Here is a 22587-nt window from a genome sequence, read left to right as displayed (position 1 = left end):
TCACATTACTTATAACAGTGTCTCTTCTTAGTGTAGTCCTCAGTAGCTTTTATTTTTGCTTTTCTTCTTAGCTGGAACATCTACCTACCGTATTGTCCGCACTATAAGGCGCACCTCCAATGAATGACATATTTTAAAATGTTTTCCATATATAAGGTGCACCACATTATAAGGCGCACTAAATATCTGGTAAAATACCGACTATAGTGGCTGGGGTTGAGTTACGTATCTACCTGATGGAGCTACAGGAAATGCTACAAAATTCTACAGCAAATGCAAAAAAAAAAAAAACAAGAATAAAGTACCGTATGTCAAACTTTATTAACAAAATAAAAACCAGCTTTGCTCCGTCTCGTCAAAGTCTCCATTATGCGAGTCAGCGTCGCTGCTGTTGTCTTGTTGTCTTTGCGATTCCTGACGTTTTTAACGCCATTACTTCGGCGACACCAACTACATTACCCACAATCCCCCTGACTACATTACCCACAATCCCCCTGACTACAGTAACAGAAATTACTGTAATGATCATATATAAGGCGCACTGCAGGTTTTTGAGAAAATTAAAGGCTTTTAGGTGCACCTTATAGTGTGGAAAATACGGTATATTGAAATGTGGCTTCAAACATCAACCTTTGGCATCTTTAACAGATCTTTACTTTTTAAGAAAAACAAACAAAACAATAAACAAATGTCTTTTCTTTTTAACTGTTGTTTTCCTTTATTTATTTCTTGTATTTTGTCATCCTCCGTCCATCACTCTCTCCAGCTGCACGACAAGTTTGAGCAGCTGAAGCGGATGCACCAGGAGGAGAAGAGGAAGGTGGAGGAGAAGCGGAGAGACCTGGAGGAGGAGATGAACGCCTTCAACAGGAAGAAAGTGGCCGCCGAGACGCTGTCCTTATCTCAGCCCCTCAAGAAAGACAAGGACAAGAAAAAGTAAGGCCGTCCCTTCTCTTAATCACTCCTCCCTTCATCTTTCCATAACAGGATGTTCTTTCTAACAGGAAGTTTTTTCTTACTATTGTGTCTTCAGTTTGGAGACGCTGTGCCTTGTGTGGATTAGTTTAGTCTGTTTTTCTGAGCCCTCCTTGTTTTACGTGTAGCTGGTTCTGCCGTTTCCTGTTACGGTGTCTCGTTAATGAGCCTTTAAGGGATCGTTCTGTGCTCTCTAATCTCCAATATGCAAACATTTTACATTATTAAGGCCTGGCATGTGTCGAGGAAACTTCCTCCCTTTTTCTTTTTTCCTTTTGTCCTGCCCAAGCTTAACATTTCCTGTACTTTGATTGTTTTCGTCTCGCTCTGATTATTGAGGATCCTCGGGGAGGAGACGGTGAACTTTCTCTGTGAGGCAGCGGAAGTGTTTTTAATAAAAACAGAGGAAGCAGAATTCAGCTCAGAAAAAGCTATAAACCCATTTAATGCACTTACTGATGCAGTGTGGTTAAAATATTGCAATATAAAAGTTAGTTCTGAATCAGACTATTTAATTTGTGTCTAATTAGTGTCTAGTAATTGGTTTATGTTTATTTAAGTACAGTAATATGGTCTATTGGCATTTTATTTCCTGCCAAAATTCAGCTTTACAGTATAGGTGCCACTGCAACTACATTAATATGCTGCAAAAATGTTTTTCTAAGAAAGTTTAAAAAAAAAAAAAGAAAAGAAAAAAAGCCTTGTTTCTAGAAAGTTAGACCATTGTTTTGTTAGTTTTAAGAATTCTAGCCAAGAAAATGTTTTTGCCTCATTGGCAAATATATATTTCCTCAAAATAAACTAAAATAAAATAGCCTTATTTCTAGAGGGGCTGTTTTTGCAGTGTAGTAGTAAGTTAAACAGACGAATCTGCAGAAAATAAAGAATTGCACATCCTTGTCAGTGTAGTTTTTAAGGTTCCTCCTCTGTAAAAGTAAAAGTACCTGTGAGCGGTCAGGGCCGGGGAGGAAATGAGCTTGAACAGGAGGCAAAGCCAGACGCATTCTGTCAGAGCAAATGAAACACAAGCGTCTGGTTTCCAGGCCGTGCTTTCAAGGAAACTTCAGATTCTTTTGATTGTAGACAAACCTATCCACATAGTTGTGATGGAGGCCTTTCCTGTTTCCACATGACATCACCCCCGAGCAGAGAATCAGACCCACAAAGAAAGTGCTTACCCAAAGAGAAGTGGACAGTTAAAATAGTCTGCATACATGCAATGCTCTGCAGGAGATTTGCAGTTTTTGTGTAACTTGTGAGAACTTAATCTGGAGCTTTCTCTGCAGTTCCTCTACACGATTCTAAAGGAACGTTTCATGTTTTTAAGTCTCTGTGTTAGTTTTGAGCTCATATTCAGACGAACTAAAGTGAAGCTAATAGCTCTCCAGGGGTTTGGGCATCTGTTTCTTGTGCAGACTCTCATGGCTTGTAGTTCCTGCTCATGGTGACTTTGTGAGGCTTGAAATGTGAAAGTTGAACCGCAGGTTTTGTGCTCCATCTTGTGGCCGCTTGCAGACATCGTCAGCGCTGCTGCGGCAAAACTCATCTTCCATTTTGTGACTTTAAGACACTTCCTCAGATCTTTAGTTGACGTGATTGTCCTACTTTTAGGGTAAATGTGGTATTTCAGAGACTGGATGAATAGATGAGTTGTGATGTTGAGTGAGGCCACATGACGAACGCCAGCAGCGGCTTTCACTGTCATTGCAGAATGTCTTTGCTTCAATGTCAATCTATCGTTTTTTGTTTGCATTATGATGAACTATTTGTTCATTTGTTCACTTTATTTTGTTTATTGTTTCATTGTTTTTCAGTTAATTTATGGCCGCTGTTCACCCATCCACACACGACCATGGATTTGTCCTTCATCACCATAGCAACGACATCTGGTTATTTGTCTTTGGTTTTTATTTAGTTTGATTTTATTTGTATTTTTTTGACATTCCATCTTGACATTGTGCACATGGACCAAAGACACTGAGGAGGATGATGATGAAGCCGCAGCAGAGAGGGAGTGAAAGATGGTGAGAGATAAAGATGAGAAGCATTCACTTTCCGTCAGTGGCCGTCTCACTAATTCAGGATATTTCTATGTTGTTTTGGAAACTTTTATATATATATTTTCATTTTTTTTTTTTTTCTATGCTGTGATTTAAGTGTTTTCAGACTTTTTTTTTGTTTTTCTCTGTCTGCGAACGTTTCACCTTTAACTATCCACACAGACGTGAGGCGGGGAAGTACTCTGACCATTTTTACTTCTTGGTACTGCAGTTTAACACAGCTGGGCAATATATGTATTTAAGAAATATACGGTGTGCCCTATTTTATAGGACTGGCATTACAAATTAAAATGTTAGTTTTGTTTTTGAACCATTTAAAAAGAAATGTTCAGGTATCTTTTTGTGTATTCATGACAGTTAAGCTTAGTAGGATCAGTCCTGTATAGAATGACCCAAATAATGCTTTTTAATAGCAGTTTGTCAAGCAATAACTGAGTACCTGTAGACTGCATCATTCTGCATTTGTGAAGGTACTGACAACCTGAAACATAGTCTTAAGTTTTACAGATCTATGCAATATTCTGGTGCTGTAACGCGATAAATGTATGTGAATATTTTCTAGAGCTTACGGAGGTTAATATGCAAAATGTACTAGTTTATTCGTCTAATATTATTGTAAGAAGCCCATACGATGGTGTACAATGTCCTTGAGTGGTTTACCGTTATTGTAAACTATGACTGATCACCTTGATGTATTTTAACGGTGGAGTCTCGGACATGAAGCCGCTAAACTCGAAGCCTCGGCTCGACCGTGGAAGAGTTTACACTCGGACTCGGAGTGGAGAGCAGTTGAATTTTCTGTCTGTTGGAAATAAATGCAACCCCCTTCCCCCCCCTGACTTCCAACCTCTCTGCTGTTATTGGTGTGTTTATATCTGCCCCGGAGGAGGATGATGGTGAAGCACAGGTGGGTGATAAAGCTGTTAAAACCACACAAACGCAGAGTGTGTTGGCCTGTCGTTTCCTGTGAAACCAAAGATGTCCCCTCAGCATTTACACTTCCTGTTGCATCACCGTGCTGCAGCCGTCAGTGAGATACGTACGTGCAGGAGAGCATATACAGGACTGTCTCAGAAAATTAGAATATTGTGATAAAGTTCTTTATTATCTGTAATGCAATTTAAAAAAAAAAAAAAAAAAAAAAAAAATGTCATACATTCTGGATTCCTTACAAATCAACTGAAATATTGCAAGCCTTTTATTATTTGAATATTGCTGATTATGGCTTACAGTTTAAGATTAAGATTCCCAGAATATTCTAATTTTTTGAGATAGGATATTTGAGTTTTCTTAAGCTGTAAACCATGATCAGCAATATTAAAATAATAAAAGTCTTGCAATATTTCAGTTGATTTGTAATGAATCCAGAATGTATGACATTGTTGCATTACAGAAAATAAAGGACTTTATCACAATATTCTAATTTTCTGAGACAGTCCTGTGTACTGTCTTTACTAAAAAGGGAGTGTGTTAACGGAAAGAGAATAAGCCACATTTATTTACTCATACGTGTGTTTGATGCAGGCAGCCTGTTGTGTGAGAGAGTTGTGTGTCAACTAGGCAGTTAGACGGTTAAATGATAATCTAGTCAAGAGTAAGGTTAGGTTTTAGTGATTTTATCGTATACTACAGTGATATAAAAAAATAGGTTGTATATTCTCCAAAGTTTTACATATCAAGACATGATAATCATCATTTCTTAAAAAAGGTTGGTTAAAACCAGTACTCGAGTTGTAAAACAAAGTCAGGGGGGATGGTGGATTTTATCATATGGGGACAGATAATTTGTGCTGATTACAAATAATATAATATATTACAAATAATAGCAGTGACCAAAAACACCTGCAGAAATACTGCAGGAATGAATGACATAGCAGCAGTTAAATGCAGCCTTCTGTAAGCTTTAAATATCCACTGGGCTTACATCAAATACATCAAAACACAACAATAAAAAACACTTTTCTGAACTTATCAATATGACTCTGTCCTTCACAGGATAAGTAAAATGGATCACTGCAAAAACTCACAATCTTAACAAGAATATTTGTCTTATTTCTAGTTAAAATGTCTCATTTTAGTAAAAAAAAAAAACAATAATTTTCACCTGTTTCAAGTAGATTTTCACTTGAAATAAGTAGACAAATCTGCCAGTGGAACAAGATTTTTTTTGCTTGTAATAAGAAGATAAATCTTTTCAGTTGATTTGTAATGAATCCAGAATGTATGACATTTTTGTTTTTTTAATTGCATTACAGAAAATTTACTTTATCACAATATTCTAATGTTCTGACAATGTCCTGTAGGTGTAGTTAATAATCCATTTCACTGACAGGGCCATGATTGTTATAAAATTCAATCAAGATATGCTGAAATAGCCACAAATAAATATACTTTGCATGTGTTATACATAATGGTTTTATATTAACTTGAGGTCAGGTATATTATGGTCGTGACATTAATGGGATAGTGTTGCATAGAGATAGATGATGATAAAACACGATGATAAAAACAAAATCACATTATGGGCGATTTTTATTATTTCACTTTAGTTTATAATTCTTCTTCATTGTGGCATCATATAACAGTGTTTTTAGTCATTTTTGTGCACTTTTCGGCTCATTATATTGTATTTTTCTAGATATTTGGAAAGACGAGGTTGCGCCAACATTGTATGACGTCAGGTTTGTTTACATCGGGGGCCGCTGTTATTGGTCAAGCGCGATCACGTGACGCGTCCGAAGCGCTCCTCGACACAGGCGCCGCTGGAAATAGTTCCGCTATTAAAATAACGATCGTGAAAATACTTCCCAAAAATCCGAGTTCAAACTTTTATCCTATGCTTAACATAAATATCTCTTTTTTTTTTAAAGTGAAAAGAATTTACACGCAGGAGGTGGGAGCGAGATCCTCTTTCTAAAGACATTTACGTGGTTGACCTGACGGCCTAACAGCCCTGATCTGAATCCCACCCCAAATTTGTGGGCAGATCTGAAAATGCGAAAAACCTGACTGGGTTACTCCGGTTTGTCAGGAGGAACGGGCCAGAACTTTGAACATGCAGCTCAAAGGCAATGCTGCTAAATACTAGGGAAATGTATGCAAACTTTTGAACTAGAAGAATTATTGTGGCATTTAGCAAAATGAAATAATGTTGGTAATCCTGACTGACCCTGAAACAGGAGAAGTTTAGTCTGATTTAACTTCAGACAATGAGACAAAAAATGTTATTTATTTTGTTCCCTCCTGGATGTGTTCTGCATACAACTTCTGGTTTCAACTGTACATCTCAGTAAGCATGTTTTATGGAAGTTAGGGACATGGCCATTAGAAAAAGACTCAACAGCCATGGTTAAAGTTTGTCTGTTTTTAGTTTCCTTGAGCATTGCGGTCTGACCTAGAGGTGAACTGCAAATAAGAGTATTTCCCATTTGTTACTCACGACAAAATAGTTTCAAAACAGTCCTTGAATATTTCCAGATTAAACAACTGCTCCTCTCAGATCAGTGCTAATGTCCTATCTCTCTGGCTCTGTGTTAACGCTCCCGTGAGCGGTCCAGATCAGCAAACCGCCGGGATTCCTGCTTTCACAGAAGTGATCACACTTGCTGGGGATGAACTGCAGAGGTGTATAATCCAGGTGCCATAAAGTAAAAACACTGCTGTGTTTCTGGATCAGCCTGTACATTTAACAACCTACCATCTCCCTGCAGAGGAGCCGGTTTAGTATTTGGTTGGATCAATTGCTGGACAGGATTTTTACTTTATGGCACCTGGATTATTATACACCTCTGATGAATTGATCAAGTACATTTGAGCAACAGTTGAAACTTCTGGTTTCAACTGTACATGTCAGTAAGCATGTTTTATGGAAGTTAGGGACATGGTCTAAGAAAAAGACTCAAAAACAGCCATGGTTTGTTTGGAAGGGTTGCCGGAGGGAACCTTTTTTTCCTTCTCTAAAAGGAGAACTTGGCAGCGAGACTTTTGAACAGTTTGAACAGCTGCATCTGAACAAACCACAGAACTGACCAAAGTGGAAGTCTTAATGCACAGCAGCACAAAAACACAGCAGCACAAAAACACAGCACATCAGCAGAACCGTAGCTGCTGGGGATCAAGGTCGAGGCTGTGGCTGACACACAACTTACTCTCATATAGGGGGTTTATGCATCATTTCAGGTTTGTTTTATCATTTGTTGTGGCCAGTACTCGAGTTGTAAAATAAAATCAGGGGGGATGGTGGATTTGATCATATGGGGACAGATAATTTGTGCTGATTACAAATAATATAATATATTACAAATAATAGCAGTGACCAAAACAGCTGCAGAAATACTGCAGGAATGACATAGCAGCAGTTAAATGCAGCCTTCTGTAAGCTTTAAATATCCACTGGGCTTACATCAAATACATCAAAACACAACAATAAAAAACACTTTTCTGAACTTATCAATATGACTCTGTCCTTCACAGGATAAGTAAAATGGATCACTGCAAAAACTCACAATCTTAACAAGAATATTTGTCTTATTTCTAGTTAAAATGTCTCATTTTAGTAAAAAAAATCTCATTACACTTAAAACAAGACTCATCACTGGAAAAAACAACAATTTTCACCTGTTTCAAGTAGATTTTCACTTGAAATAAGTAGAAAAATCTGCCAGTGGAACAAGATGTTATTGCTTGTAATAAGAAGATAAATCTTGTCCCACTGGCAGATTTTTCTACTTATTTCAAGTGAAAATTGACTTGAAACAAGTAAAAACTGTCAAATAAGTTTTTTTTCTGGTGATGACTCTAAATGTTGAAATATCAGTAAAACCACATTCATTGATGAAATGACATAAGGGATGGAAAGGAGGGATGGCAGTTTTACAGCGGGGATGATTTTGACCATTTTTATTTCAGGGGGGGGTGCCATCCCCCCTCATCCCCCCTCAACTCCAGTACTGGTTGTGCTGCTGTTCACATGAAGTCATTGATCAATTAGTCTAGAAACCCTCTGAAGTCCATTGAACCCATACAAACATCAGTCTTGTGTTTTGTCCAATGCATGTTTAACCCCTCCATAAACACTGCTGTTGCTTCTTAATTTGATGCATCTATAATAGCACAAAGATGCAGGGGGGACGAGAGACGAGTTGCAAACAGAAAGAGGAAGTCATGACACGGTAATAAAGATCTTCCCCCTTTTTTTTTAACTGTTTACTTTGAGGGCTCCGCCAGCGCGGTTATTATTCTGTCCAGCACCTGCAGGCCCGGCTGGCTCTCCTCCAGCAGCACAATATGTTCAGACCGGGTTCTGTCCTTCATCAGCAGCCTGCTGTTACAGAGCAGAGATAATCAGTCTCCCCAGCCTGCACTGCTCATGATGATGATGCATGATGATGTTTCAGGGTGAGTGGAGTTAATCACAGGTGACATGTCAAATTTAAACACGTACAGGACTGTCTCAGAAAATTAGAATATTGTGATTTTCTGTAATGCAATTAAAAAAACTAAAATGTCATACATTCTGGATTCATTACAAATCAACTGAAATATTGCAAGCCTTTTATTATTTTAATATTGCTGATCATGGCTTACAGCTTAAGAAAACTCAAATATCCTATCTCAAAAAATTAGAATATTCTGGGAATCTCAATCTTAAACTGTAAGCCATAATCAGCAATATTAAAATAATAAAAGGCTTGCAATATTTCAGTTGATTTGTAATGAATCCAGAATGTATGACATTTTAGTTTTTTTAATTGCATTACAGAAAATAAAGAACTTTATCACAATATTCTAATTTTCTGAGACAGTCCTGTAAATTAAGAAAAAAAACATTGTTGACATTAAAAGGAATACTAGCCACTTGTTTTTCATAATTATTTTCACTTTTCTCTGGATTTCAAAAAAGTTTTACATTTAATTTTTATTTAAAAAAAATAAAGTATCCATTTTTGTTCTATTTGAGTAAAACAGATTTTGGGTGTTGCTTCTTTCCTCTGCTCAGACACTTCCCTGTAAATATAAATAAAACCAGAAACTGAGTCGTGGGACTTTTTGAAGTTGTAGCTTTATTTCTGTCGTTGACAAAAACGGTACGATGTAGCTGCCTCAGTATCTCGGAGGATAATGGAATGAGATAATACAATCCTGGAAGTCGAGCTGCACAGTATTGAATGCAAAGTGGAAAGATTCAGCAGTCGCCCGTCGGGGCTAAAAAGATGATGTTGCTGAGAATATTCAGCGTCTTTGGGCCGTCACATGATCTGTACCACGTTAGGACCTGGTGCCGTTTACAAGTACGTGTGCTTTCATCTTTGGAGCCTGAAACGAAGCAAAGCTCACATTGTTTAGGACTAATGATCTATTAAGGTTTTCTTTTTTACATTTCTGAATATTAGACAAAAAAAAGAAAAGGTCATGGGTAATCTCATAAGAAGCTATTCTACTCTAGTGTTGAACAAACTCCCAAAAAGGTGCTCGTCTGAAATGTAAATAAAAAATATTGCCGAGGTTCATAATAAAATAATTTTCATCATTTAGTCAGGAAATTAAAGCTTATAAGTAAAGTGTAACTTTTGTAAATAAAAAACACTTGACACATTTAGTACAAGTAAGTAAGGTAAAAATATATATACACACGTTTAAAAAAGAAAGAGAAAAGCTGGTCTTTATCTTAAAGTGCTCTGTGGCTCTGGGGGAACCAGAGCACCAAGATGCCTCGTGGCAACAAAAATAAAAATCAAGATTCAGCTTTCAAATAGTTAAAAAGAAAATTAGAAACAACAAATTAAAAACAAAACGGTTGCGCTCCAACTTAAATGGACCCCTGGTGGCGGGGAGGACGGCTGGAGACGGCTCAGGCCGGTCTCTCTGGAGACGAACATTCACATCTCACTTCAGTCCGGCTCAGTGATTCACCACGTCTCCTCCGCTGCTCTGCTGTCACGACTAAAGTATCAATACGTCCTTCTGCGGCCAACACGCGCCAGGACAAATGCACAGAAGGGACCGAAACAAAGACGACATTTAACCTATGCAAACGGTTTTTTTTTCTTCTTTTTCTTTTTTAGCTCATTAACATTTGGATACAAGCACTTTACAGCAGTCCGGCTGTGCATTTGTGATGGGCATGTGGACTAGTAATTGTCCCGTTAGATGACAGCAGGGTGCAGCGGGGGGCAGGGGGAGATGATTGTTTGAGATCCGAACAAGCACTCCACATCGCGCGCCTCCTCTGCTGGATCCGGCTCCTCCTTGTACAAACATCCAAAACCGTCACAGTACTCGTCCAGGTCCCGCTCCGGCCCCCTGCTGGCCACCCGGAGGCGCTGCGCCGGGCCCCAGGCGCGCTCCCGCTCCTGGATCTGAGCGCCCTCGAAGATGTAGACGGCGTTGGCCGGCAGGGAGAACTCCAGGCTGTGCAGGTACTCGTCCACCATCTCCTTACAGTGGATGAACTCGGCGCTGTCCACCTGAGCAGAACAAGAAGACGTGTTAACAACGGTTTAACGTGTCAGCGTTCCTGGATCTTAATAGGCCTGTGTTGAAAAAAATCGATTTCCCAATTCTAAATCGATTCTCATATTAATTCCTAAAAATCGATTCATATGTCTAAAGATTGTTTTTTTTTTTGTTTTTTGTTTTTCCTTTTATTTATTTATGTTATTTTTTTTCATCATTACATTACAACTTTTGGTTATTTTTTTGTTTATCCCCAAAAAATGAATATTTTGTTGGACATGAGAATAACTGGTGCCATGTTTTTGCCTTTAAATATGTTTAAAGGTATGAAAACATTAAAGTGTTAGGTTATAATTGCATAAATTGTCTATATTTCATTACTTTATACACTGTCTTGGGGTTACATTTCCAAAAAATTATAAAAACTAAATGCTCAAATATTAAAAACCAAAAAAGACCGAAAATGGAACAAATAAAAACAGAATGTGGGAAAAAATAAAACCGATTTCATCCGTCTCTGTTTCCTCCCTGGATCTGTTTGGTAATTCTGCCCCACATGTTTCTGTTTCAGTTCTATCAGCATTCTGGGAGCTGATTGGTCCTTACAGCATCATTAGCTGCAATACTTGCTGTTGAATCTCAATATAATACTAGTAGTAATATTTTGCATAATTACAGTCATATAATTCATGCAACAGCTGAAAAAACAGTTTTAATAACACTAACCCAAATCAATATCGGAATCCAATCGGATCAAATCTTGATAATCGATTCTGAATCTTAAGAATCGAAATTGAATCAATTCTTGACATTTGAATCGATCCCCAGCCCAAGATCTTAACACTTTACCTTTCGGGGGGGAATGACTTTGGAAATTGTCTTTGTGTAAACTTTGGTTGCAGCTCTGATCACATTCAGCGTTTCTCTGGACCTCCATGAGAGCGTTGTGTCACAACTATACTGATTTCTGTTTCTCTCTCCATGTTGCTTTTGTTACTCCTAATGAATGCACTAAAGATCTGTTATGATGAGTAAATAAGCCAATGGGGAGTTGTTTCCATGTAAATGGAGCCAAGCAACTTTGACAAAGTCCTTTTTCTGCCTTGACCGAGACCATAAACCCAAGTTTAAGATGAACTGACATGGATGAAGGAAAGCGTTTATGCCCGTTATCGTCATGGGGAGTGTGATCTCAGCAGCAGATTACCAGCAGAATACCTGAGCGTATCAGAGTATCAGACATGCAGCTCTGCGCGTTACGAGACAAGCAGGAACACAGTCCTGATTTCAGAGGCTACAAACGCAACCAGCTCATGTATATAGACCATATTTGACCAAAAAAAAAAAAAAAACAAATATGTCTGGAGCCGCAAAAAATGAAAAGTCTTGTGTAATCCTTAGAATGGAGAAAAATAAAAATAATATTTTAGAGGAGGAAGATTTTTTTTCATTACGCACTTCGAGAAAAAAGTTGAAATGTCGAGATTAATGTTGAAGTACAATTTCGAGAAAAAAGTCGAAATGTTGAGAAAAAAGTAAAAATGTTGAGAAAAAAGTAAAAATGTGAAAAAGTTGAAATGTTGAGAAAAAAGTTGAAATGTCAAGAAAAAAGTAAAAATGTCGAGAAAAAAGGCAAAGTTTCGACTTGAAATTGTATTTCAACATTATTCTCGACATTTCGACTTTTTTCTCGAAGTGCACAATGAAAAAAAAATCTTCCCCTCTCAAATATGTTTTCTCCTGCATGGCCCTGATACTCTTCCGTACAAATCTTTGTTGACAGAAATGTTGAAATGTAATATTGATTCTACACATTATTACAGCATTGTAAAACGTTAAGAATGTTTGTGTCATGTTTGTCCTCCTACAGAAACCATATTAAAACAAAAAATATATTTTCCTCCTCCATCTATTTCCATTTTCAAACATTTTTGAAAAAGCTCCAGGAGCCACTAGGGCGGCTCTAGAGGACTGTCTCAGAAAATTAGAATATTGTGATTTTCTGTAATGCAGCTACAGCTTAAGAAAACTCAAATATCATATCTCAAAAAATTAGAATATTCTGGGAATCTTCATCTTAAACTGTAAACCATAATCAGCAATATTAAAACAATAAAAGGCTTGCAATATTTCAGCTGATTTGTAATGAATCCAGAATGCATGACATTTTTGTTTTTTTAATTGCATTACAGAAAATAAAGAACTTTATCACAATATTCAAATTTTCTGAGACAGTCCTGTAAGAAAAATGTGTTAACATTAAAAGGAATACTAGCCACTTGTTTTTCATAATTATTTTCACTTTTCTCTGGATTTCAAAAAAGTTTTACATTTCATTTTTATTTAAAAAAAAACTAAAGTATCAATTTTTGTTATATTTGAGTAAAACAGATTTTGCGTGTTGCTTCTTTCCTCTACTCAGACACCTCCTTGTTTTTTTTTTTAAATTGCATTACAGAAAATAAAGAACTTTATCACAATATTAAAATTTTCTGAGACAGTCCTGTAGAGCTGCGGGTTGCTGAGCCCCGATCTTTACAGATCTCTGATGATAATAACCCTCCTCTTTGTTTTGTACTACACTTCCACTAGATAGGCAGTAAAGACCAAAGTTCATGCAGCAGTAGCTCCAGTAAAAGAGGCCGTGTCTGTCCCTCACCTGTGCTTTCTTCAGCAGGTCGGTGAACACGGAGAACCAGTCGGCCGTCAGCGCCTCCAGCTCCAAGGTGATGATGGCCAAGGCCAACGTGGAGCCCTTGAACTGCCAGAGCTGGTGGCAGGCCATACAGTGCTGCACCTGCCTGCTCCACAACGCCACCTGGAGGGCCGGCGGCCTCTTCTGATGCCCCGGCGCGGCGGGCAGCGCCCCGCGCTCCGCTGCTGCCGCCGAGGCCCCGCCGGAGCCCAGGGCCGAGGACGGGAGGAGCTGGGGGTGGCCGTGCACCAGCAGGGCGTGGAACTGCAGGAGAGAGGAGAGGAGATAAAGGAACCAGGCCAAAATGTTAGCGTCATGATGTCATCATCGTCTTGCTGTCTGCCCATCTATTGTGCACTTTTTACCTCTACTACTTTTAAAATTCATATCAAGCACAGCTTTATATTTTATCTCAATCAAGTTGCTTTTACTTTCCGTCTTCGAGCATTCCTCTCCACTTTTAGATTTCATGTACAAACCAAGGTCCCGCTCTTTGCTCTTTGCCTCGTCGTGAACTTGTTTTGTATCGTACGTGCAGTGATTTTCTGTGTTCCCATTAGTGGGCAGGAAATATCAAACCCACGCTGAGAGGGGTTTGAAACCGTACAAAACTAACAAGTTTCAGTCATGAAACAAGTTACTGGTGAGGAAAAAGCTCCGTCATGCATCTGTCCAACATCTTACACCTTTATTGTTACTGTGTTTCGATCGTGTGCTTTAGTTTGTCTCTTGCAGAAATAAGCCATGGCGTGGGAAAGAAAGTGGGAGGTTTATTCAGCTATGTGACGCCAGAGTACGAGAGTCTTTCCTGAGACAGACGTCGTCTTAAAACCAACACAACTGACAGGGTAATGTAGCATTTAACAATTAATAAACACCACAGGTGACAGTTTGCACCTCTCACATCCCAAACTTGGATGCAGAAGAACTTAGAGAGGCAATGAGGAGGAATATCCTCTTATTTATCCTAATCCTAGTATCATGGTGGAGTCTGTGACTGGTTGCTGTTCGTTTCCCCTTTTTTTAAGATAAAGGTGAATTGCATTTAAGTAAATATTTAATTCAGGGCAGGGAAGGGGCGGCGGGGGGGGGGGTGTAATTGTGAGACTTTCCAGTATAATGAAAAGAATTTATTTGAATAATATGAAAAAGAGAAAATGCATTTATTTTATTATAATTTTTATTTTTCCATTATGTCTCTTTATTTTAGAAGTTATTAATTTTGTAAAACCTAAAGTAAAGTGCTCGGACAATAGAAGCCACAATAACTCCTGTAACACAAATATCAGTAAGACCGTCAACAGGAAACAAACGCGCAGTTTGTAGTTTTGCAGAGTACTTTCATTTTTAGGGTTTGTGGCTTTAAGAAAAGAAGAAAGTTTAAATCCTCTGATCTCAGACAAATATATTGCTGTTATTTATTTATTTATTGAGGGAATGTAGTTGGTATATGTTGTCGGGGATAGATCTGATGAATAATGCTGGTCAAAAATGAACTGTAATGAATATAAATATACGTTCTAAAAGTTGTGAAGAGAAAAGGCAAAGTCAGGTTTTGAGGCCGGAACCGCGTGGCTCAACACGACGAGTTAAATCTGTCCTGAAAACTATGGGCTGTATTCATAACGCATCCAGCTGATTCCTCACTTACAGGGAATGTGCTTTCACTAGAACTAAAAACAATCTTTATCATCATGTGACATGAAACAGGGGCTTGGTCTCATCACAACGTTCATGTGCAGGAACATAAATCATGACTCCATTTTCATCATCACACAAGGGCGCAGGTTTGGTCTCAACATCGGTAGGGACGATATAACAGCAGAACCTGCATGTTCACTCCTGCTGGGGACGGGACATTAATAAGACCAAACAGATTGGGTGAACGGGGGTCAGGGCTACATTTGTCAAGAATATGAACCTAATTAATTGATAGGCTAAATGATCAATGCTAAATAAATCTGTATTGACTTATACTAACGTTCATGTGTATTGGTTCACCTGATACACGGTTCCATTCAAACCTTTGTTTTCAAAAACTACTAAAGAAACATTTTGAAAACTTCCAGAATATTCCAGGATTTTATTAGCAATTTAAATTGCAATATTTGAACATAACTTAAATTATATTAACATACACAATAAATGTATTAAGTGTACTTATTAATAATCTCTTAACTATCCAGAATGCAAAAAATAAACATTTGTATAAGACCATCAGCCAATCAAACGTGGAAAAAAAAATGGACCGGCAAATTCAGCAAGTGAAAAAGGGTAAATATAAGTCTGAACATAATGAAAATAATTCACTTAATAGGGTCAATTCTATCCATACAACATTTGGGAAGACAATCTAAATTACCTATATATCTGAACTCATTATATAATGCAAATAAGGTTGCTTAAAAGTTGGTGGGGACAATTTGAGCCTCCTGAAAAGTTGGTAGTGTTATGTCCCTACGTCCCTATTAGTCCATGTTCCAGACCAGATATCAGTACCACTCAAGGTGACCAAACTTGCTTATGATTTTTGAAAATATCTATGTCTGTAGATGATATTCTGGTATGATAACCTTCCTGAGTGGCAGCTGGATCAGAGTTATCAGCTCATGAAGTTACCACCCCCTTCAGGTTAATCGATGATTCTAAATCTTTTTCAATCTCACTGTACCCAGGTACATTGACAATAAAGTATTCTATTCTATTCTATTCTAAACACCAGTTTGTGACATTAGTGGCTGTTCTAGTTTCATAGGAGCCTAATGGTGCTCTTCTAGTTTAAGGCTCACAATGACCGGTAACAACAATATAGTGTGGGTATATTATATATTTCCTGAATCCTTATGGTCCTGTGAGTATTCCAGTTTTTGTATTTTGTGTCTCTGTTGTTCCTAGATGACACAGGGATAAAAGATAGTGTATCATTTAGGCGAAAATTGTGTAAAAATGTGTGTTGTTTATAGTTTAAAGAGCTGCAGTGACCTCTATGTTGGTCAGAAAGATTCACATCTTAGCTTGAATGAATGCTTAAAAGGTCTCCTTTTAAATGATACCAAAGACAATATTGTGAAACATTGACAGATTTCCTGTACATGAGTCTAAACCAGGACATGCAGCAGCATCTAAAATGTAATTATCTGAAGGGGGTGGTAACTTCATGAGCTGATAACTCTGATCCAGCTGCCACTCAGGAAGGTTATCATACCAAAATATCATCTACAGACATGGATCTTTTCAAAAATCATGAGTAAGTTTGGTCACCTTGAGTGGTACTGACAAGTGAAATTTTGGGCTTTGGCCCACGGACTATATGCAAACCTACGTCCTTGTCATCACATCCTGGTTTCTCATTAAAAAGCGCTATGAATGCAGCTATGAATGCAGCCCGAGGCCCGAGTGCATGCAGGGACTGAGATAATGTTGTAATGTTTGTTTGTTGTTAACAGTTCAGTCAGCGGTTAGTGGTTGTGAGGGTTTAACAGAAAAACAAAACAACACAGCATTGGGTTTCTCAACACGCCTCCTCTTCTTACAACCCCGTTTAAGTTTCAGCTTTCATGCTTTGACAACCTGACTGATGTCAGGCCGTTAAAACGCTCCCTCTGGTGGCAGCAGGGTTTCCGTTTCCACGGCAACGCTGCAGACAGACAGAAGTGCCTTGGCCCGGTATGCAACATGCATGTATTTTCCTGGCAGCTTCTAAATTCAGTCTTGTGCTGAAAAATCCTACGAGCATTTTTTTGCTTATCAACCTTTTTTTTTTAGTTTTTGTCCGCTGATAGTTTTAAGTCTATGCTAAACATTCAAGAGTTTTCACTGCCCAAAATGACATCTTCGGATGCTTTTATCTTTCAAAGCCCAAAGATATTAAGTTCACGCATTACAAAAGGAAATGAAAGAATATTTTCTTGTGCATTTGAGATTTACAAAAGCCAGTTGATACTTAGTGTTTTTGCTTATAATAATCATAAAAACAAAAAAAACAGTGACCATAATCGCTAATGTAATGGAGCACAGGATCAAACAGACGTGTCGTTCTGATGTAATGGAAAGCTTAATGTGAATCTAATCTTGTTGATTTTATCTGTTCTGGGTTGATTAGTAGAAACGGAGGGGGAACACTTCAATCACAACTAGATAAGAGTTTGTAGCCATTATTTTTATGGGCACGTTGAGTCAAGTAAATGCACAATCTTTTCTCGGACCAATTCTTTAGCGTGAGGGCAGAGGGAAGTGTGACGGTTTGTAATCTTGAAGAAAACATGATGCAAGCGTGATGGTTATAATGTGTGTTTTTTTTGTACAGCTTGTTTTTATTTTTATTTTTGAAGCAGAACCAGGACCTGAATTGATAAAGCGCTTCAAAGTCCAGCCAGCTCACTTTGAAACGCTCAGGTCCAGTGAAAAGAAAGAGAGAGAAAGAGAAAAAAAGGGATGTTTGCCTGTCTGTCTGCTGATCTTTAACTCACGATGTGAATGAAGTCGACGGGTGTTGCCGTGTACAAGTCCCAGTGCAGCTTGTCCAGAATGATCCTCTCCATGCGAAGAATCTCCGCGGTAGAAAAGCTGCATCCACTCTGCACCACCAGGTCTCTCACTGAACCTATAACCTGTTACAGACAGTCACCGACAAAAGGCAAATAAACATACCGTTTTCAAAGTGCACTCAAGTGGACGCTGCTTCTTTTGGTCATGGGAGTATTATCCTTTTATTTGGCATGCTTAAAGTCTTACTTCATCTTCCTCGTTAATCTTGGCAGCCAGGACCAGCGAGGTGAAAGCGATGCATCTCAAGTACTTGGGCTGGGCCTGGAGAAAAAGGAAATGGTTTGTTTTGTTCGTCTTCAGGTCAACAAAGACTACGTTCACACTGCAGGCCTTAATGTTCAATTCCGATTTTTTCCCATATCCGATTTTTTTGTGTGGCTGTTCACATTATCTTTTAAAATGTGTCCTGTATCAGACTGGAGTGTGAACGCATCGCGGCCTGAACTGACCCGCGTGTGCAGAGGAACAATAACAAAGACGTCACACACAGCACGCCGTCATACGGTGGTAAACATGGAGGCAACAGAAGTGAGCGTACATGGGTACATTTTGTATATATTATGTATATATTATATTATTGTATCTATTTGGTATATATTATGTTTGTCTTGACCTTTTCCGATGGCTTCCGAGTGTCTCCCGCCCCCGTCAGCGCAGTATTATGACAACGGTCGCTCTCAAGTGACGTCAAAGTCGCATTAATTCCTACCTGGCTGTTCACACTGAGGTCGCATTGCAAAACATCAGACCTGTATCCGATTTAGAACCACATATGGAAGCGACCTGAATCTGATTCGAAAAGATCAGATTCCATGTGACACTCTCATAAACAAATCAGATCTGAGTCACATATGAGCAAAAAATCTGATTTGGGTCACTTGGGAACTGCAGTGTGAACGTAGACAAAGAGTAAGGGAAATGCAAAAAAAAAAAAAAAAAACTAATGTTCTCCCGCCATGTTTTATTCAAATTGAAGATGCGTTTATGTCTGACGTGCTTCCAGAAAGCCTCATGTCTACCTTGACGGTGGAGAGCAGTCTGTTGAGGACACACACTCCCAGTGCAAACGTCTCCGGACTGAAGTGGAACGTGCGGCTCATTTCCCCGAGCCAGAGGATCATCTGCTGGTGCAGGGACGAGGAGATGTCAGCTCCCTGCACGGTCCACAGGGACAAGTGGTGATTAGTGGACACGCCAAGTATCAAATCACAATAATAGAAACACACCACAGACAACTGGAACCTCCCAACTGCCAGTTCAACACAATTCACAACCCCCTCCCACCCCCCCACCCACACACACACACACACACAAATAAAGGGCCATTCATTTCAGTAAATACACAGTTTACAGCTGTTGTAGATACTCCAGTCTTATTTTACCCAGATTTAAAAATGACCAATGTGTATTTATTAACCACAATACTCTCCAAGAAGAAGTGGGTATTCAGTGTGACCTACCTCTGAACAAAGCACAGATTTTTTACTTATTTTAGGTGTTTTACCAACATAAAAATGACCCTTTGCAACTTTTAAAACCAGCAGGAGCTGCAGAATAACCTGCATGCACATGCAGGAGCTGCTCACCTGAATGCAGCCGTTCTTGAACACGGGAACCTTCCAGAGACGAGCCTCCCGGGCCAGCGCAGACTCCAGCAGGCCGGCCAGCCTTCGGCTCTCGGGGGATCCCGGGTTCTTCATGGCCACCACGGCACAGGCCAGGCTGCACCCAGGACACGCACTCCTGCTGGGCACCGGCACAATCAGACACATCCACACCAGAAACAACACACCTGCCAGAATCTTCTGCTCAGCAAACGGGGCTGGCTGATGTTGGATAAATTACGCCCCTGTTTGGTCTGCATTTATTCTCATGTCAAAAGGTTTAATCATGATGCAAGTTGTAAAAGTCAGGCCTTCTCTATTCCACACAAAAAATAGGGGGGGAAAAGTGCATTTAACTACAGCAAAGGTTCAGGAGCCTAAATATATGTCTAAAAAATAACTTTTAGACAGTTTTATTCTTAAAAAAAAAAAAAAAACACAGGACAGTGTATTGAGGTTATAAGAAATATAAGAATATATAAGAAGAGTTCAAGATATTATAAACTCACAAATTTCCAAGAAAAGTCAGAATATCTGGCTTTCTACATTTGTGGGGGAAACCCTCCCTGATCACAACACATCTGCGCATAATTAAAGCGTTTTCCAGTTAATTCCTTACATGTTTTAACGTGGCAACAAAAGTCAACAGGGAGTTTTATTTCTCCCCAAACGCTGTTAATGGAGCCTGGCTGCAGCTCTGGCGCCCTCTGGTGGCCGCCGCGGCGCACTGCAACTCCATCCACCAGAACGGCTGTTTCAAGACGGTGCGAACCCAGTATCAGGAAATGAGCTGCGCAGTAGTTTTGTTGCACAAGACCCTTATTAGACATTGGATTCCAACAATTAAAGCGTTTCACAGTGAGCTCCTTACATGTTTTAACGTGGCAACAACAGGGACTTTTATTTCTCCCACAAACCCTGTTAATGGAACCTGGCTGCAGCTCTGGCGCCCTCTGGTGGCCGCGGGGGCGCACTGCAATTACATCCACCAGAACGGCTGTTTCAAGACGGTGCTAAAGTGTTAACCCCAGTATCAGGAAATGAGCTGCGCAGTAGTTTTGTTGCACAAGACCCTTATTAGACATTGTATTCCAACAATGTAGGCCTAAAAAAAACCCAGGAAGAGTGCTATTTGAGCAGCTGCAGTGATATTTGTGCTGTGGATGAATAAACAGGCTGCAGGAACAGCAGCTGCAGCTGCAGCTGCAGATCCCGCACACAAAAGCGCCTTCCTGTTCTCTTTTCTCCTTTCAAGCAGTCTTACCTCTTCGTTTTGGGTAGGAGAGAATGTCTTCGACGGCAGGTGCATTTATACGATTTTTAAAAATCAGTCCATTTTCACGAAAAGCGACCAAAAAACAAACAAAAGAGCGACGATGTTCGTGAAAACACAATCTCGGAAAAGAATGTATTTTGCAAGTAATCTACGGAGAACAGCCGCATTATATAAAAATAAAAATATACAGCAAAGGGTAGCTAAATACAATAAAATAGGAACAGAATCCTAAACGCAAATGAAAACAAAATAAAAAGAAAAAGCGTAAAGCGTAGGAAGCAGCGCTCTGGAGGGCGGAGAGCTGGATCTGTTTTGAACGCTCAGGCCCCGCCCCCTCTGACGTCACTCCCCAACAGAATTGTGTTAGTGGGTCAAAGACGTGCAGGATCACATGCACCAAATGGTTGGATTTGCTCTGGAAATGGAAGATTTCAGCTGACTGTGTCCTAAGAAGGTGTTTGTTCCGGTCTTATAAGCAGTACTGGAGTTGAGGGGGGATGAGGGGGGATGGCATCCCCCCCCCTGAAATAAAAACAGTCAAAATCGTCCCCCCTGAAATAAAAACGGTCAAAATCATCCCCCCTGTAAAACTGCCATCCCTTCTTTCCATCCCTTATGTCATTTCATCAATGAATGTGGTTTTACTGCTATTTCAATATTTAGAGTCATCACCAGAAAAATAACACCAGAAAAATAACTTATTTGACAATTTTCACCTGTTTCAAGTAAATTTTCACTTGAAATAAGTAGAAAAATCTGCCAGTGGGACAAGATGTATCTTCTTATTACAAGCAAAAAAATCTTGTTCCACTGGCAGATTTTTCTACTTATTTCAAGGGAAAAAATACTTGAAACAGGTGAAAATTGTTGTTTTTTCCAGTGATGAGTCTTGTTTTAAGTGTAATGAGATTTCTTTTTACTAAAATGAGACATTTTATCTAGAAATAGGACAAATATTCTTGTTAAGAGTTTTTGCAGTGATCCATTTTACTTATCCTGTGAAGGACAGAGTCATATTGATAAGTTCAGAAAAGTGTTTTTTATTGTTGTGTTTTGATGTATTTGATGTAAGCCCAGTGGATATTTAAAGCTTACAGAAGGCTGCATTTAACTGCTGCTATGTCATTCCTGCAGTATTTCTGCAGGTGTTTTGGTCACTGCTATTATTTGTAATATATTATATTATTTGTAATCAGCACAAATTATCTGTCCCCATATGATAAAAACCACCATCCTCCTGATTTTATTTTACAACTTGAGTACTGGATATAATAGAACCTGCTGTGCTGTGAGATTGGACTGCACGTCCTTCTGCAGCTCAGACTCATCCAAACAATGGTTATTTAAATGCATTCTTGCAACAAGTTATGTCAGTCTGACGGATTCCCTCCTCACAGCTAAAGGCCATGAACCAATATTGAATGGCTGTGATTCATAGTGACTGGTGTGCATTAAACACAGATAAAATCATTTTACAGCCTCATAAACGTTACTAGGAGCTATTGGTGTAACAATATATCGTGCCACGAAATTTCACCATACAAAAACATACGTGTCGTGGAGGTGACAAACTGTAGCTGATATTGGGTTATTAGTATTAATATATTGTGTTTACTAGTAACATCCTATTGGTGCAGCGGGATCACGGGACGACCTCGACCCGCGGACCAAAATCTTCCTCCGCTCAGAAGAAACTAGTACCGTTTTGGCCCCGATCACGGGACTCTTGCAGGGTTTTAAGCTCCGGACTTTTACTTATAAGGCGAGCATGAATCAATCTTTTTGATGATGTAAAGATTGTGTCGTCCCCAAAGGTGTGAGGATGAAACGATACCGGGGTTCACCTTACGGCCTCAGGCTGGAGCAGGTGAAGCTCTGAGCTCTGGCACAAGATCAATAACAGTCATGTTGCTTTTTTAGTTTGGGACTTTTCATAAGTTATTTATTTACTTTTATTTATTTAGTTTTAGTTGT

The 22587-nt window shown here is 39.1% G+C and overlaps 2 protein-coding genes across 3 annotated transcripts in view; one reads left to right on the top strand and one right to left on the bottom strand.

Moving 5' to 3' along the window:
• Positions 1 to 3874, top strand: part of septin8a (septin 8a) — a 44840-nt gene extending 40966 nt beyond the window's left edge. The window contains exons 9-10 of the mRNA XM_061739441.1: positions 767 to 936; positions 2790 to 3874. Coding sequence (XP_061595425.1) covers positions 767 to 936; positions 2790 to 2793 — 174 coding nt within the window. The 3' untranslated portion in view covers positions 2794 to 3874. The remainder of the gene's footprint in view (positions 1 to 766; positions 937 to 2789) is intronic.
• Positions 3875 to 9061: 5187 nt separating this feature from the next.
• ccni2 (cyclin I family, member 2) lies at positions 9062 to 20913 on the bottom strand. 2 transcript variants are annotated; one of them, XM_061739444.1, is made up of 7 exons: positions 20602 to 20913; positions 19320 to 19479; positions 18753 to 18887; positions 17920 to 17994; positions 17655 to 17795; positions 13150 to 13449; positions 9062 to 10501 (listed from the first exon to the last, which is right to left on the bottom strand). In XM_061739444.1, exons 2-7 carry the CDS (start codon positions 19431 to 19433, stop codon positions 10181 to 10183), a joined length of 1086 nt encoding a protein of 361 aa, XP_061595428.1. In that variant the 5' UTR covers positions 19434 to 19479; positions 20602 to 20913; the 3' UTR covers positions 9062 to 10180. The 2 variants fall into 2 exon arrangements, with proteins under 2 accessions (XP_061595428.1, XP_061595426.1); XM_061739442.1 differs by having other exon boundaries at positions 19320 to 19476.
• Between the last annotated feature and the right edge of the window lie 1674 nt (positions 20914 to 22587).

Source organism: Cololabis saira, chromosome 14 (assembly GCF_033807715.1).
Source record: "Cololabis saira isolate AMF1-May2022 chromosome 14, fColSai1.1, whole genome shotgun sequence".
Taxonomy (NCBI): Eukaryota; Metazoa; Chordata; class Actinopteri; order Beloniformes; family Belonidae; genus Cololabis; species Cololabis saira.
This window is presented reverse-complemented; position numbering and strand designations above follow the sequence as displayed.

Bases quoted from the DNA above. Each gene is read 5' to 3' on its own strand.
- ccni2 (XM_061739444.1), bottom strand. From the start codon at position 19,433: ATGAAGAACCCGGGATCCCCCGAGAGCCGAAGGCTGGCCGGCCTGCTG. The intron at 17,995-18,752 runs GTAGACATGAGG...CTTTTTCTCCAG, and splicing joins GACTGCTCTCCACCGTCAAG to GCCCAGCCCAAGTACTTGAG. The intron at 10,502-13,149 runs GTGAGGGACAGA...TGTTCTGCTCAG, and splicing joins ACCTGCTGAAGAAAGCACAG to GTGGACAGCGCCGAGTTCAT.